This window comes from Anneissia japonica, unplaced genomic scaffold (assembly GCF_011630105.1).
Source record: "Anneissia japonica isolate Jap-2015-1 unplaced genomic scaffold, ASM1163010v1 scaffold288207_len127366_cov164, whole genome shotgun sequence".
NCBI classification, from domain to species: Eukaryota; Metazoa; Echinodermata; class Crinoidea; order Comatulida; family Comatulidae; genus Anneissia; species Anneissia japonica.
The window spans coordinates 108,122-126,665 of NW_022712472.1; the positions used below are offsets into that span (position 1 = coordinate 108,122).

The window sequence follows — 18,544 nt, forward strand, 5'->3', positions numbered from 1 at the left end:
ACGGTCACCGTGGATATAATAATATTTTTTATTACTATACTCCAACGTGGCCGTATATATATCCATTTTGGGGGCGTAGCACAGTATAGCATAATTAATAATTTCACTATTTTGATTTGTTCACCGTGGTCACGCTGAAGCAGGCAGCAAATGCGATCATCCATATCGACAATAACAACACAGCTGCAGGTAATTTCTCAAATGAAAACGATGTGTTTTGAGTATAAAATCTCGTTTATGGATAGGTAGTTAACGTTAGTTGCAGTCCAATAAGAAATTAAGACGGTGATCAAGAGAGGCTACTACTACTAGTAGTACTACTAGACCTTCTTTCTTGGCCTAGCCCTAGGCCTAGTAGTAGTAGTAGGCTAGAGTATAGAAGTAGTGAAGAAGGATATCGCAGGCTCAGCTGCAAGGCTTTGGCTGAATGAAAGGCCCGGCCCAGAGCAGGGATCTATAAAAAGAGGGTGGCCTTTCCTCTCCAAAGGTAGCTAGGCGTACTTTTTTACCTACCAAATCTGAGGAAACTGAGCTAGCTAGAATAGAAATTAGAATGTTATTGCAGAGGTAGGAGGGCCTATCTTAAATTTTATGGTACCTTACTTTATTAACCCTATGATTATTTACTAATAGGTTTTGTATGTAATGTGTTTGTCAGTTTTGTTTTTCTGTATTTACCATTTTGCAGCAAACCATTGGCTGTTTTTGTTGTTGGCATGTCTATATTTAAAAATAATAATTTCATTTCAATGTTGACACATTCTTTCTCATAGATATGACTGTTTATGCCGTCACTGTGTTCCTGTTATTTATATTTACCTGTTATTTTTGTCTTGACGACACTGACATCCGTTTTTTGCAAGTTCAGAGAACGAAATCAATTTTTGCAGATCCTGACCTTCCGATATCACATTATCCCTTTTTTTTTCATGGTGAAACTAAAGAGGCCGATAAGTGCAGATATGCTCCATCATGCCCTTATAAGGTATTTGTTATAAACATATTTCAAATGATATTAAACAAGTAAAAAATAACTAGTAAAAAACAGTAAAATGGATAGAGTAAATAATTATTTTACAAAAATTTTGTATTATTTTTTATATAAATAAATATTTTTAAAAAATGTATGTTAATATCATCCTCATTGTCATCAAATTTCATAACTATCATCATGATCTGATCATCTTCAACATCATCTCATATCATCACCAGCACCAGCATGCTAATCATCATACTTAAATTTTATTGTATGTCACTATTTTCAACATTATCATAACTGCCGTCATCCATATCATTTTAAGTCAGTCATGATGTTGCCTAATGAATTCTTATGTAAACTCAATTTTGAGATGAAAATATATATCTTTTTTAAGATTTTAATGTATGTCTGTGTATATTATGTTGTGTATATGAATATATTTGTGTTTGTGTATTGTATGTTTGTGTTACATATTATTCTGAAATTCTATTTGAATATTTTGATGAATATTGCTTATGAATTCTTATGTTAACTTAAATTTTGAGATGTAAATGTGTATCTTGTATTATTTTTTATAAATTTTGATATTTCTACATTTTTGTATATTATTATCTTGCTCGTGCGTGTTTTCCCCATTGCTTGGAGAGCCACATAGATAGTAATTTATTTAACTTTTTGGCAATCCCGCCGGCTCTTTGGGAAACATGGATTACCTTTTCATCGATTTTCTTATATTTTGTACAAGGCAAAGATAAATGAAATGAAATAATGATGTCATCATTTTCATTTGCATATCATTTTCCTATCCCTGAGCAGGCAATAATTTGATGTAATGCCTCCTATTTTTTAGTGTCTCTTGTGCCTGAAAGTTCAAAGCTTGCTTTTTTCCTTTAAAAATTTTGTCAGGGAATAATGACTCTTCAGCCTCTATTTTCTATAGAGTTTTCAGAACTTGACTATACTGTAATTACAAATTATTATACACTAGTCTTGACTAAAATCAAGTGAAGAGAATTTTTGATAGCTGGCTCTACCCATTTAGATAATTCTTTCCTTTTATATTTTATTATTCATAATGACATAGAAATATATGATTATAGATGCTGTTTGAATAATTTGATAATAATAATAATTCTTATTTTTTATTATTATTTATTCTCTTGCAGAAACAAGCAGACAAAGATGTTTGTTGGGGCTATGAAGATGACTGTAATAGAAAGAACATTCCTCTTTATCCAGTTTGTTCTGTTTTACACAAACTTTGGTAAACATTCATCAATTCAGTCACATGGCAAATATTTATCGAAATTTTTTTTTTTTTTAACTTACTGTGCTGAAGCAATGATTTACAAGGTCATTCTGTTTCGTATTTTTATTTCTATATTTTTGGGTATCTAATGTTAGATTTGGTGCACACGTATAATTATATATATGCCAACTCAATGTTGAATGTGGAAAAATTAGCAACAAAAATTTTTTTTTTTTGCTAAAATATTTTACAATTTCATATGACGATGGTAAATGAAATTGAATTGAATTATTTAAAAATATAAATTAGTTTTTATTTCTCATCTATTTTTTGCTCCAATTATTTTTAATTATTTTTATATAATACTTTTTTTTTTCTTAAAGGGCTACTGACTTAAAAAATCAGTCAGATCTCTTTTGGCAGACATCGGATTTTGGATATATAAAAGAACTTAAAAAGCAGGTCGAAGTTTGCCAGGCAATAGAGAAGGTATGATGATTTTTCATCTCAAAATACATTTCAAAATTTGTACATACACTATAATCTAGTGAACATGATTTCCAAACTGTGGGATGCAACCCAAAAATTGGCCGCCAATTGTTTTCATTTCATCGAAACGTGTCTGTGCATATAAAAGTAATCATGTTATTTCTGTCATTGGAAGAAGAAAAAAAAATGATTATTGTGTAAGTATTCTAATAGTGAAAAGAACTGATTATAAATATTAGATATCATTACTATGAAAATACAATTAACACAGTGATAAATTTAATAGAAAAAGATTCAAGTAAGGACATCAAATATCTAAACCTAGCCATTGCTTCCTACAATTGTTTTACGCCTCAATAAAAATTCAAAGCCTATGAGTTTCTGACAAGGTGGGTTGCCGGTGCAACACCGATAACCAAAGTGCTTCCCAAGGAAAAAAAGTCGTCTTCTTTCATTAATGGAAAAACTTCAATGCTGAAGGCTTCTGTCCATCTTGCCAAACAGGATTTTGCAAGCAGTGCACACCGGTTTAAAAATGTGGCTTCTCTTTTTGATTTTTCTCTTTATTTTTACAAATTATTATATATTTTCTAATTATTTTTAAAAATTTAATGTTTGGGAAATGCTGATCTAGTGTTTAAAAGAGACTGTAACTACTCCTTCTGTTCTTTTAAAAATAAAGTAGTATTTGTTTGTTGTGCTCATAGTGGAATTGTGGTAATTTTTTACAGGATGGATCCTATATGGTTTGCAGCAAGAATCTAGAGTATTGTAAAGCTCACAATATCATAATAAATTTCACAAGACTTTTGCATGAAAATGGGAGACAAACTAACAGGTAATTGCCATAGGACTAAGTTTTTTTTAATGATTTAACAATAGTTAATTTGTCCCACCATATCCTGTTTTAAAGTGCCTGGAGGTGGAGCTTAGGTACATTTAAGCCTGGGATTTATTGCGCCCGAGTCGTCGTTGGCCAACGTGATTCTATGGGGAACGCAAAGGCACAATGCCTGCATGATGTTGGGCACTCACTTCACCCGGCTGCTTTGGTTTTTTTAGTGTGAAACAAATTATGGATAACTCACGAAAACCTGAAGACTAATTTCTGGTGTTTGAATTTCAAGTATTGATTTAAAAAATAGAAATTGATTTTCTTTAAATTCATTATCATAATCATTATCATAATCTTTGTCTTCATAATCATCATCATAATTATCATTATTGATAATATTATATTATTGTATTTACACTAATAAAAATAACTTATTTAACGTTAATATGTGTATTTTTGTGAATATTTAATTAACATTTAGGTTTCGTGAAGACATGTTCACAGACGGTGATATTGGTGGTCTGTGTAAGATAAACATGTATGAAAAGCCTGCCTTAACGGGAGTACTACAATCATGGTAAGACACATTTGAAGTCTGTTTCAAATGTAGAAGATGCTAAAGAATATAATAAACAGTGTTTGGCTAAGAGTTAATGCTAAAACTTCATGCACCGTGTGTCGTAGACCCCAGTCTAAACCCAACTAGCGTTCGTTTTCCATTGGAGTTTGTCAACACTGTGTACGGCTCGATTCTCTTTCACTGTACTGTATATATTGTATATCATTAATTTAACTGTAATTTAAATATTTTTTGCAATGTATGCACATTTTTTATTTGTTTTGTAATTTTTTATTTGTTTTATATTTGTCTTGTAATTTAATTTGAATGTATATTTTGTTTATTTCCAGCTCAAGAAAACAAATTTCATGTTTTGTACTTCAGGGGTTTGGCCAGAAAAAAAAAATAGGCTGTCCAAAATATGCTTTAGTTTAATGCAACATTTGATAGAATTGAAGAATATAAAGGATTTGTTAAAGTAGACCAGGCCCAACTTGGCTAGGCCAAGCTGAGTAAGCCAATTCAAAGTTGAGTATAAAGCCAATTCGTCCAACCCATCATGGTAAAAGTGGCCGTCCAGACCAAATTTCCAATTTCAAAGTTGAATAAGGACAAATAATAAATCATTATATTCATTTTGGAGTCTAAAAATCTAATCTTTAATCTTGGTTGAGTAAAGTGCTTTTTGTGTATAAAAAAAATTTGTGCTTCTGCAAAAGGAAGGAATTAGAATGCAACAATAAACAAGTGATCTGCTCTACAGTTGCCTATTCTAACTGAAATTCCATATAACCAATTATGTTTTTACTATTTTTTATATGACATTAAAAACGATTTCCAGGTATAATACACCTTTTACACCTGTGTATTACTATTGCCGCCATATTGATAATTTTTTATTTCTTCTATTCCAGGTTCAATGAATTGTCTCGCTTCAGCTCTGTAAATTTTACAAATAATGATTGTGACATTCTCATAGAACAACCATCTTTTTTTATGAAAATGGATTCAGGTTTGTCATCAGAAAAAAAAATATATTTTTGTACTTAATATCTCGTAAATTATAAATAATATAGGTGGTAAAGTCAAGCCTAACCAGTCACTCGTCGCAAATCCTGTTTCAGAGATAATGGCCAAAACATGCTGGAATGTTAACATTTTTAAAAATCTATTTTATTGCATTTAACTAACCTTTATATATCTATACATCATGTTATGCAATTATTTTGCACATTGTCAGTGTTAAAACAACAATAATTAACAATTTTGTGATGGTTTATGCCTGAGAAAACCCAAAAACCATAAACTTCGAAGGCTGATTTCTCGCATATTGTTCATTAAACAGCTGCATATTTATAAACTCCTGCAACTTCATAAAGAAATGTCGGATTTAAATGATTTTTTCACCATGTTTGATACCCCTCAGTATACTGTTAAGTCTGTATTAATAACTAAATATTGATTTTATGCAACGAGTGACTGTTTTCAATCAATCAATCAATCAATCTTTAATAATCCCACATGGGGCAATTCATCTCGACATTACAAGCATCATAAAAACATGACATTAAAAATATAAAACACAGAAATATATACAAGGAAATAAGTCGTTGATTTAAAAAAGTATAAGAGGTATCACTACTCATTATTAAGGAGTTTTGGCTTGTCTTTGCCACATATATTCATCTGATCAATCATTATTATTATGAAGTTTGTAGTGAAGCTTTTTATTGTATAAATATTGTCTTATTGAATGCTGTCTTTTTTCTATGAAACCTTGTCCAGATTGTCAAATCTTATTTGACAAAAACATGTGACATGCCTAAATATGGTCATGATGACATCACATCATGACCATATATAGGCACAGCATGACTATATATGGGCATAACACCTGTTTATTGTCAAAGAGAATCTGATAGTGTGGACAGCTTTATTGAATGCTGTCTTTTTTCTCTGAAGCCCGTCCAGACTATCAAATACGGTCATGATGACATCACATCATGACCATATATAGGCACATCATGACCATATAATAGGCACATCATGACCATGCGTAGGCACGTCATGACTATTTATACTGTATATGCGTACAATATTTTTGTGTCGCAAAGCTTTAGATTGTTCTGTAACACCATTCATGCATTAATATATTTTTAATTTGATGGGTTTGTTTTTTGCAGGTATTAATATGTATCACAGGTTCTGTGATTTTGTCAATCTTTATCTCACACAGCATCTTGCATCTACCTTCAGTAAAGATATTAATATCATCAGATGGGATACTGTAAGTTGACATTCATTTCTATTAACATTATGTCCAGATTATCAGATTTTCTGGTGTATGCCCATATATAGTTATGAGGTGATGTCATCATGACCATATCTAGACATGTCTCAAGTTTTTTTGACAAATAAAATTTGATAGTCCAGAAGGGCTTTTTTGTGTATAGCTTTGATAACTGCCGGCCACACAGAGTCTGCTATTCGATATTATACAAGATACTAATTTAATACTTTGTTTTACATCGTTTATTCTTAGACATTCCGACCCTCTTATTGTTATTCATTTAGTGTCGGTCGTAGTGGTAATAATAATAAGTAAATGAACAAATTTTATTACTCAACTACTGCACTACTCAGTCAGGATATTTCAGCTCCTTTCCCCGGGCTTGAGCCCTGTTCACCTCTCTGGCTTTGTATTACGCTCCTAGAATAGCCAGTTTGTGAGAGGACCACTTGTATAACATGAATGTTTTTAGTAAAATCTTGAATAAATTAATTAAATTTTCTATTTTTTTTTCTTTTGAAGAGTAGTCTTGGTTACAGAGATGATTTCAACTTCATGTGGAATGCATTTACAAATAATCCAGTCATCTCACTGGATACATGGAAGAACAAAACTGTAAGTTTGGGAGGTAGCTTTATGCGCCTTGGGAGGCAAGGGTTTAGCATGAAATAAAAATTAGGAAGTCCAAAACGAAACGTAATGTTTTTGTCGCAAAGCAACACTCGCGGGGTGAAGCCCATGAGTGGGGGTGGGTTTAATTCCTTTAGATTGCATTTAAAAATGTTAAAATGTTGGAATTTTTTTATGGATAACAAGCACTGCAATTAATTTCTCCAACATTCAAAAATTAATCATAATATGAACAGGCTTGCTTGATACGCATAATCCTTTACAGGGGCATAGCGGCTCTGACAGTCTGCCTCCATCCTGGTCTGTTTTTGGTGAGCTCCCAGATGTCATTGGGTTGAAGACCAAGTGTCTGTGCATCTTGTTTTATTTGGTCAAACCACAGACCCGTAGCAGGTTCTTACAAGGAGGGGTTTTCTGGGCGTAAGGTCCACGGTCGAAGCAAAGCAAGGGGATTTTTGTGCTTTATGGGTCTAAATAATGCTATAAAAGCAGATATGTTTGAAAAGGTCTTTGTCTGGGTGGGTCTGCAGTGCATTATTTGGGTTGGAGGACTTATTTGGGAAATTTGAAGAGGGGGGTTCGCCAGAAAAGAGGGGGTTTGCTAGAAAAGGGGGGTTCTCCCAAACCATAAAAACCTCCCTGGATAGGGGCCTGAACCATCTCATACAGGGACGACCTGGTGGAAAGGTCCCCGGTTGGCACAGCTTTAATAATTTGGATAGCCTCTTGCTGGGGCATTGCTCGGGCCAGGTGTCCAAACAGACATAGACGAGAGGAACACATTTTCTTAGTGACAGATGGTTGTGATGTAGCTTCTCTCACAAATGTGTTTGTCACTCTGTCAAACCAGTGAATTCGTAGTATACGTCGGAGACATTTACTGTCAAACGCATCAAGTTTAGCTGAAAGATACATGGTGAGAGTCCACATGTCACAAGAGAGAAAGTCGCAGCTTGGTATTTCGTGAGACATGGCTATTTGTCCAGATATTATTTAGGCTGTTGAAATCCGAGGTGGCTAGGGCTATGCGTCTGTTAATGCTAGGTCTTGATTCACAGGAACTCTGACAAAAGAAAGTCTCGAGAATGGAAGAATAAACCCGCTGACGACCTCGGAACGGATTGACTTGCGCTCTAACACCCGTGTTGCTACATGGAATGTATTGTCTATGTCGGAAACTGGCTCTACAGACCTGATAAGTAGAGAACTGTCTAAACTGAAGATCTCTCGCTGACCTCACTGAGGTTCGGTGGCTTGGCACCGGCCAACTACAATCAAACCACTTTCACTATCTTTGGTATGGCAGACCTGATGGACACCGTCGCCAAGGTGTTGCACTTGCAATAAACAAGAAGTCATACCGATCACTAATCTCTTGGAAAGCCGTAAACGAACGCCTACTCACTGCCAGGTTTAGAAAACCATATGGGCATCTCTGTATTATAGTCTTCTATGCTCCTACTGATTACTCAGAGGATGAACCCAAAGAGGACTTCTATAACCAACTGTCATCTGTCATTAACCTCTGCTGCAAACGTGACTTACTCATGTTATTGGGTGACTTCAATGCAACCATTGGCACAGACCGCACTGGCTTTGAATCATCTCTGAGCCCCATGGATCTGGAGTCAGAAATGATAATGGCGAACGCCTTCTTGAACTGTGCTCCTCTTAACCATCTAGAGATATATACAGTAGTAGCTAATTTTCAATGGAAAGACATACAGAGACTATACCTGGTACAGCAACAATGGCTACACCAAAAAGGAAATCGACCACATCATTGTAAGTCACCGCTGGAATGCAATTTCAAACACTGATCATCGCCTTGTTGGTGTTGCAGTAAATCTCCATCTCAAATCTCGTAAACCATCCTCTCTTGACCATCAAAGGAGGTATGACTACAGCAGGTTTCAAAACATCCCTTCTGCAGAAAGCTATCGCTTGGATATCTTAAACAGGTTTACAACTCTGAGTGATGAGGTTGAACAACCCAACCATATATGGGATGAATGCCGTTACACCATCCATAATGCAGCAACCACAAAACTTTGTTTTGTCAGAAGACGCTCCAAGCAATGGATTACTGAAATCACACTGAAAATAATTGATAACTGCAGAGTGGTTCGCCTCTCTCAACAAGCTAACATGTACAAGCATTTTCGCTGCCCCCGACGTAAATCGCCGTGACAAAGCAAATTGGCTGAAAAAGATTTTAAAACAGGCCGAGCATGCTGCCAGTCACAAATTACACCATAAGCTCTTCAGAGCCATTAAACTTCTCTAAGGCAAACATGTATCAAATACAATCCCACTTGTGAAATCAGCTAACGGATCGCCACTCACCTCTCTTTCTGAACAGTTAAATCGCTGGCGTGATCATTTCAACTCTCTTCTGAACCGCTCTCAAAAACAAAATTCATACCCTCTTCAAGGAATTTCAATCCGATCCCGAATAATTTCTGATCCTCCTTCTATTGAAGAAATGGAACTCACAGTCAAGAAACTAAAAGCTGGTAAAGCTGCAGGCATTGATGGAATCACCTCTGAGCTTATGAAGGATGGCGGAGAAGGCATTACCGAATGGCTGCACAGACTTTTCCATTCTATCTGGCAAACAAACATAATTCTTGATGACTGGCGCAGGTGTGTCATCCTCCATTTCTGGAAGGTAAAAGGTGGCAAAAGATATGAACAGGGTGCAAAATTAACATTTTTATCACACTTGCCCAGTCTGGTGAGGGTTAGGCAGAGTTTTGTGACACTGTCAGCAACAATGTCTACACATAGCCCTAGGCTATTATAGATATTATATGTATTTATTGTTTTTTCTGTACTCTACACTCAGGTATGCTTGAAAGATGCCGTGTTCACTGTACCATCACGCACAGTCAAGGGTTTCTACTACAACATGCCGGTTGTCCCTGGTTGCCATGGTAGCAGCTTCATTAATGCCTTTTCCCAACATGTTTTGCATCGCCTCCGAGTTGAGCACAAACAGGTGAATACACATATGATTTTGCAGATGTGTGTAGTGAAAACGTAAAAATTGTAATTTTACTCTTATATTGCTATGGCATAGACAAGTATGACGTCACCAGTCTGGCAGCGGGGCTCCAGAAATTTTTCAACAGGGGGTCCAACAAATCTTAAACAAGGGGTCACCAGGTTCCCAGAATACTGGTTCGGTTATTGGAGAGAGTTTTTATGGCTTAGTATGGCCCAAAATTGTGCTTTTAGACCTCAATATTAGGGATTTTCAATCAAAATAATGTTATTTGGATAGTCAAATTAATATTTTTAATTTCATGACTTCATCATGGCATCGGAAGATGGGGGCCAGGAGAGGGAGAAGGAGTCCTGACCCCTGCTGGTGCTGTCATTACAGTCTGGTGACATTGTGTGCCCTTTGAGGTTTTTCAAAGGGTCATGCCACCTTTTTCTGTTGTCTTAATTAAAATGGTATCTTCATGGCTCGTCGTGTGATTGTGTTGTGCTTTACTACAGTAAATTTTTATTGTCACACAATTTCAGGTGGATGAAATCCAAGTGACGTTAATTGAGAGGAAAGCTTCTCATCGTAACATTGTCAACCAAAATGAGGTAAAAAAAAAATGTTGTGTTAAAACTATGATAGAGTGAATAGAGTGAAAAGCAAAGATTTCAGTTAGCGTAGAACAACAATTTAATGTATAATGTAATTGTATACTATACTTATTCATACTTGATTTTTGTCATTAACGAATGCAAATGTTTATGTTTCTAGTACTGTTTATGTAGATATTATACTGTTTATGTGTTTACAGTTGGTACGCTATATTCTCCTACTTTATGATGTAAATAATTGTGTTTAATTATTGTGAAATTAACATCTGAGCTCTCTTTAATATGTAAGTTTGCTTAATAACATCTGTCACCTTTTATAGTAATAGTTTAGTAATACTTTGTATTACACGCCATTTCAGTCTGTCATAATATACTGTACTGGAGTTAATTTTTAGGATGTTTTCTGATACCATTTTCAGTTGGTTGCTGCTTTAACCAAAAGACCAAATTTACATGTCAAAGTCGTGCACCTGAGCAGGTAAAATTTCACACATTTATATATTTATACAGTCCTTGTGTTTTAATTTACATTTATATTATGACAGCCAGAGTAACATCTTTGGTGATGTTTTGCTTCAGAAATTTATCCTTGAAGGATCAATTAATGGTAGGCTATGATTGTTGAATATTAATACATGCATTTTAAAAACTATATATCTAGAAAGTAGTGCTACTTTTGATATTTTGCATTTTTGAAATATTAATTTTTGATTATAAAATTTAATATTTCCTATTTTATATTTTAAAGATGCAAGTTTTTTAATGTTAAGCTTTGAAATGAAATATTTTATGATTACTTTTGCTTGTAAAATAAATTAAATGGCATGGTTCTTATAGCAGCTCTAAACTGTTTCAAAAAGCACATTAACATGTATGTACAGTAACATCAGGTACATTAATTAACGAGAATTCCAAGTGATTTGGTACTCTAACTTTTCAAAATCGTGTTTGACTACGGTTGAATTTTTTGTCCAGTCATGGAATGAGAGGAACCGTAAGATAGTATAGTACATACTCCAAGTATCGAAATGCACATCACCATGTCGGGGTTCAATATTTTGACATTAATTATGTCATCAGCAATGAAAAATTATCCATATTTGCAAGAATTATATGCACAAGCACCAAAAGTGGTTAACCAATCAAAACATTACCTCTAGTATTTGACATAGCTATGAATAAACAAAGCATTCTTTATACCCTACTGATCAAAGCTACCTACAAAAACATTGTTAAGCAATGGGTGGGTGTAGCATACATATAGCAAACAGGATAGACCAGTTTTGCGAACTGTCAATAATGTTAGTAATTAGAAAACATAAAGAGGAACTAAATACTGAGAGGAAGCACATTAACAAGAAAAAAATAGGGATGCTTAATATACTGAGGCCATTTGTGATAGTGTAGTAATTGAGCGATAGAGAGGACACATTTTTAATAGCTTTTAATTATGTACTTGGTAAAGTGCAGTTTTTCTATGCTCTTCTGTGTTCTTGGTTGTGTTGCAATAAATTGCCCTGTCCAGCCTATCAAAGTGAACGAATTGGTACCACAATTCTAACTTTGCATTGTTGTATTTAAATTCTTTTTTTTTTTTCATTTTTCGTTATTGAAATGTTACTTTAACTCTCTTGCTTGCTGTTGAATGGGCCAATTTGTAGATTTATTGTCAGAATAATCTACATTCTCAAGGAAATTTATTAAATAAATAATATGTTTATGCATATTCTTTATTGGCAATCAAGACAGCTGGATGGGAGGGCCTGGTATCTATGTAAACTTAATTACTATAACAAATGTCAGAGAACCACTCACATCTAGTAATTACAAATATTAAAATTTAATATACAGTAAAACACATAAATATACATCATACAAAAAGTACAGAAAAATAAAATCAGTAAAATTAAAAAGACTAACAACAAGGGAATCATATTTTGGATATGAATATGTATAATATTTAATAGCTTGAAATATACTCAGTGCTGTTTCCATTTTGGACAAATGAAAATAAATATGAATCTATATATACAAGATGCTTTTCACAATTAATAAATTGTTGTATTTGTTTTATTTCAGTTGATTCACTCCACTGATATTCTTATTGGTATCCATGGTGCTGGCTTTACCCACATTCTGTTTCTTCCTCAAAGAGCTGTCGTATTTGAAATGTATGTTTCCTTTCCTGTCTTTAATAAAATTATTGTTCCACTATACCTCACCCTTATATACTGTTGCAAAAACCCACAAAATGGCTGCATAAATGTACATCATGTGTGTTTTTGGACTCAAGATTCAAGATTCAAGATTTATTTATTGGTCAAACACAAGTATCATAATATCATGATTCGAAACTTTCATTTCGTAAATCAATGGACTATTCTGCTACAGTAATAATAATAATAACGACAACGACGACGTTACACTTAATCTAAAGAGCATAATGCATGAAAAGGCTTCTATGTCCTTCACATGAGAAAATAAATAAATAGGCCCTCCTCATCATCATCTGCTATGCTGTTTTATCTTGGGTACACATTACGTACGCTTTCAGTGGTCTGAGTGGCGGATTCAAGGTGAGGTCCCCAGCTGGGCCGGACCCCTAAATCTTTCCAAAATTGTAAAAAATTAGGGGAAAAGAAAATTACATTCAAATTGCCATTTCCGGCCATCTAGAGGTGACATAATTGTAAATTGTTTACGTCAGCCCCAACCATGGTGGAGATGAGGTTATATAGACCCTCCATCTGTCAAAGTCACTCCCTGGGCCCCCTCTATTTTAATTTCCTGGATTATCCACTGGGTTGTCTCTCACTAACTTTTCAATGAATGTATTTACATTCTTAAGCCCTACCTCTTAGATATTGTTGCTAAATTCCCACAGAAGAAGTTTGTAATCATGCGTGTTTGTAAAGCCGGTTACTCACTGCGTGCGACGGTGACTCGACGGCAACGTGTTGAAGAATGCACGCGAAGACGCAGACCCAACAGATCGTCTTTTTAATGAGGATCCGTTCAGATTGCCACTGACAATCAGCAGACGGCTTTGCGATGTCTATCGTTCACTGGAAGCAAACATGGTTTCGTCGTGCGACGTACGATGCAGTGAGTGTCCAGCTTAAGACAACACGTGGCATATTTCTGGCCCCTTTCTGATTGGTCAGTTGTTAAGTTTGATTGATAAACACTCTGAAATGTCCATTGAAGATTTGTTTCCATGTCCAACATGGATAGGAAGGTGGACTCACTTAAAAGTTGTTAACTGTGACTCTCTTAAGGTAGCCAAATGCCTCGTCATCTAATTAGTGACGTGTCCCTATCTAAAGGATTCTTGCCAGAATTAGCGTTAAAATACGGTAGTATACTGCCAATTTTATTTTAAATTTCTTTACATACAGAATGCTAATCTCTGTTTTGTATATGTTTGTATTACACATTGTTTTTGTAGGTATAATTGTGAAGACACCTGCTATGCAAGTTTAAGTCGGCTCCGTGGTCTGTATTACCTGACATGGGAAGACGAGTCGAAACTACAGAAACACAACCAGGTACAGTAGTTCAAATTTTTGTTTTAGATTCATTATTTGTGAAGCGGATTGCTTGTGTCTTTAGGCAAGACACTTTATCTATGTTTGTCTCTCTACCCAGGAGTATAAATGGGTACTGCCATATGTGAGGTCTCAACACGAAATGAGATGCATCGTTGGTGAAATCATATTGGCTATGTTCTCACACGGCTGCTAACGGTTAGCAGGATCTGGATCCTGCTAACCGTTAGATGCCGTGCGTCCATACGAGAAAATCCCGATCAGGATACCAAAAATATGGTGATCGAATCATTGGCCAATAAGAAACTGGAAATTGTAAACGCGTATGTGTGGGTGGTTGATGATAAAAACGCGCTCAACCGATAGTGCTTGCTAACCGTTAGCGGTATCCGGATACTGCTAACGGTTAGTGCTAACCGATCGGGCGTTCTCACGCAGGTGCTAACGGTTAGCGCTAACAGTTAGCTCCCGATCCGGATTCTAGGGCTCTCGTGAGAACCAGGCTATTGAGATATTCACCAAAATAGGTCAAAGGCAACATTTTTACAAAATTTTGATTTTAATTTTTTATTTTTTTTCATCAAATAAAACAGGTTAGTTTATCTTTGAGGCCAATTTTCTCAAAACCTTGTTCTCATACACCTAAATTTCAACTGCTCACATCTCTAGATCTACTTTTCCTAGCTAAGCCATTCAAAGACCAAATTAAAGCTTATAATATGATCTACCAAAATATAATATAAACTCATTTTTGGATTTTCTAATGATGAGACTCATTTTGTAGCGAGACGTCACATATGGTGGGAAGGTAAGACAGACTTGATGTGTGGGAGGAGTGACAAACCCCCCACACCCTTGCACAGTCTGGCCCAAACACCAAGGAAAGAGAGATGACTGCTCCAGCCTATGAGCCAAGAGCTATTACTTTATTTTGTGCCTATATATGGTCATGATGTGATGACATCATCATGACCATACATAGGCATATCACATGTTTTTCTCAAATATAATTTGATAATCTGCAGCCAAAGATAGGGAAAGTGACTTTTCCAAGGAAGGAAAATTTATGACGTAGAAGAAATTCACAGCAAGTTTGAACTGCTCCAAAACTGCTCTCACAAAATTATGCTCAGATGATTCAGTCATATCAGATTGATTTTTCTGGGTGTGACATTTTCTGGGGAAAACCTCAAAAATTTAATTACAACATTTATTTGTGCATTTACAGATCAAATGATCTCTACTAACTTTAAAGAATATCAAAATAATTCTGTTAGTGGAACTTTAAAAGTAACGTACACATTAGCTTTGCATATGCGGCGCTATTCAAAGACAACAGGAATGAAAAGCATTTTTTTTTCATGTTCCAGGTACCTCATCCATCATTGAAAATAGAGCATCCAAAATATTGTGACTACTCTTTTGAGGTTCAGGAATTTCAACGAATAGTAAAGCAGGCTGAAGATCACATCCTGCATCACAGAGCTCCCAGGGCTAGAGTTGAACTATGACATGGAAGACCCTGGATGCATATCGGAGCTAATGTTGCATTACTGTACTGTATATGGGAAAAGGGAGCTCAGATATTCACATTTAAACACTGAAAATTTATACACTCACAGAAACAAATTATAAAGTACTTTTGGTGAAAATAATATTTTTTTTTTAAATGCCCTTCATTTTTTCATTCCTCGTTGAAGGTACTGTATCAGTATAAACTTTAAGAGCTCACATACCATACCTCCAGCTCCAACCATGGTCCGGGGACTGACATACCCTCCTTCAGAGAAGTCCACCAATGGATCCCCCTATTTCAAAGTCTTTGATCCACCATTTAATGAATCTTCGAATTAAACACAAAAGAAAACAGATATTGGACTAAATAAAGACATAAGCCTTATGCCTGTACGTACTCACTGTATATAAAGCAGTAACATTCTATAAAGAACTGATGAATTCTTGAGTTTTAAGACGATTGCTAAATAAAGAAAAGCAAAGTGATATGTAACAACGTTTGTCAGTTTCATTTGTTATTTAATTATATTGTGCTGCGCCTTTCGCTCGCCATAGTGTTTTTTCGTTGGCGGCGTGTTTCGTGATGGCTAGCAACGCTAAACCAGGACAGTTTCGCCGTATTGATTAGCTTAATTTTAGCTCCATTTTCTCTTACAAATGTGCTTATAAAGGCTCTTATGTCACAACTCATTGTGTTACATGTTTAAATAGGCAATGATATTTAATTGATTGAGTGAGTTATGTGGACCATGATTATTATTTGAATCATTGTATTTTCAATATTTTCTATCATTGTAGTTTTACCTGTTGTTTGGAAATAAACAACCGTTCACCTTACACGACGTATTGTTTCCTTATTGCGGGTTATACATCTGGTATATAGAAGGCGCCCCGGCACCTTAGAGAGACCAGAACAGTAAAATGAGTTACAGGATGTCAAGCATCAAGAGCTCAGTGAGCCAGCTAGAGTTAACGGCTGCTCAAGCTCGGGCGGATGCGGCAATGCAGGCCGCTCGTGCAGCCTACGGCAAGAAAGTGGCAGGGGCAAAAATGGATGCCTTGAAAGCCCAGCTGGAGGCAGAACGTTTGGAACAAGAAGAGTCCTTGGTAGCTGCCGAAGCGAGGGCAGCAATGTTAGAGGAGCAATTAACCCGCTACAGTGAGCGGAGCGATCACGTGGACCTGCCACATGATCGACCAGAGGAGAGAGTCTCCCAGTACGTTATGTCTTTGCCAAGCGTCCAATGTCAACATACAGATTTACCTAACAACCCCGAGACTACACCTGATAGAGAACCTGCACCAGCCAGACCAGTTCCCACGCCTTTCTTAAACCAGACTCCAGAAGGCTCCGTAATGATCGACCAGATCATCCCTCCACCTAAAGATTTTGCCACAATGACAACAAATGTTGAAATGCCTAAGCTGGAGACACTGGAAGTTGTCACACATGTACCAGTTCACACACCTGAAAAGGAAAGGACATCAAGTGATATGGGATTACAAGAAATCGTTAAAAACCTAAGAAAACCAACCCAGGAATTGAAAAAGTTCGGGGGTAACCCTTTAGAGTACAGAAGATTCTTGAGGCAATTCCAAGCCAGGATAGTAGCCAATACGACTTCTGATGACGAACGTATGAATTACCTGGAGCAACTGACATATGGTGCAGCCAACAAAGTGGTAACAGGGTTTAGAGAAGTTAATGCTGAAACTGCCGACTCAACTGCAGGATCGCTGGCGGAACAGAGTCTTCAGACTGAAGGAAAGAGGAAGTGATTGCAGGTACGTTCATAAGAAAGGCACTGGATTGGCCTTCCATCAAACAGGGTGATGTCAAAACCCTTGACGAATTTTCGTTATTTCTTGTGGAGTGCAGTAACGCGGCCGAGAGCATAAAAGCCACTCAAGTTCTGGATTATCCAGACAATATTAAGAAGTTAATGCTGAAACTGCCGACTCAACTGCAGGATCGCTGGCGGAACAGAGTCTTCAGACTGAAGGAAAGAAAGAAAGCAGTGAAATTTGTAGAATTTGCAGCCTTCGTCAAAGAAGAGGCCAAAAAAGTGAATGATCCCATTTATGGCTCATCAAGCAAGCTCGCAGCTGAAATGTTGAGCCATGAGACATCTACAAAGTCATGGCGCTCATCTGTGATGGTGAACAAAACTGAGTTGAAAGGTTCACGTCAAGAAAATAAGGTGGAAAACGGCTGTTGCCCACTACATCAGAACAGCAAACATGACTTGCCTAATTGTAGGGCATTTGAGGTGAGGTCTCATACAGACAAGAAGCACCTTCTTAAAGAGCATGGGATTTGCTTCAGATGTCTCCGTTCGACATCTCACCGGTACAGGGGTTGCACGGCAACTGTATCATGTGGGATATGTAAGAGTAATGATCACATGACTTCGATGCACATCAAAAGAACATCACCTCAAATTGATAAAGATCAGCAGAACATTACAACAGCATGCGCTCAAATATGTGGGAGCGAGAATATAAACAACAGTAAGTCTTGCTCAAAGGTGGTGCAAGTGATTGTGACTCATCAAGATGACAAATCAGCTGCTGTAAAGACATATGCCTTGATAGACGACCAGAGCAACAAAACTATACACATCTAGATGTGTATAAGAGACAGATATAGCCAGAAGTGTCTTATAGGATCACATCCTGCAATGGTAGCTGTCAAACATCTGGTAGATACGCTACAGGATTTATCATTGAAAGTTTGGATGGTGTCAAACTCAATCTGCCACCAGCAACCGAGTGCACGCAAATTCCCGATGCTCGTGATGAGATACCAACCCCTGTCATGGCTAAGCAGCATCCCCACCTACA

At 36.2% G+C, this 18,544-nt stretch overlaps 1 protein-coding gene across 2 annotated transcripts; it reads left to right on the plus strand.

Annotated features, from left to right (window-relative positions):
* Positions 1-123: 123 nt before the first annotated feature.
* On the plus strand, positions 124-16,193 carry LOC117107829 (EGF domain-specific O-linked N-acetylglucosamine transferase-like). Of its 2 annotated transcripts, none has more exons than XM_033249618.1 (16): positions 124-189; positions 774-985; positions 2,146-2,243; positions 2,612-2,717; positions 3,449-3,555; positions 4,034-4,129; positions 5,026-5,123; positions 6,295-6,398; positions 6,924-7,016; positions 9,880-10,032; positions 10,566-10,634; positions 11,057-11,115; positions 11,217-11,244; positions 12,717-12,808; positions 14,086-14,185; positions 15,556-16,193. In XM_033249618.1, exons 2-16 carry the CDS (start codon positions 776-778, stop codon positions 15,694-15,696), a joined length of 1,554 nt encoding a protein of 517 aa, XP_033105509.1. In that variant the 5' UTR covers positions 124-189; positions 774-775; the 3' UTR covers positions 15,697-16,193. The 2 variants fall into 2 exon arrangements, with proteins under 2 accessions (XP_033105509.1, XP_033105510.1); XM_033249619.1 differs by having other exon boundaries at positions 140-185.
* The last annotated feature ends 2,351 nt before the right edge of the window (positions 16,194-18,544 follow it).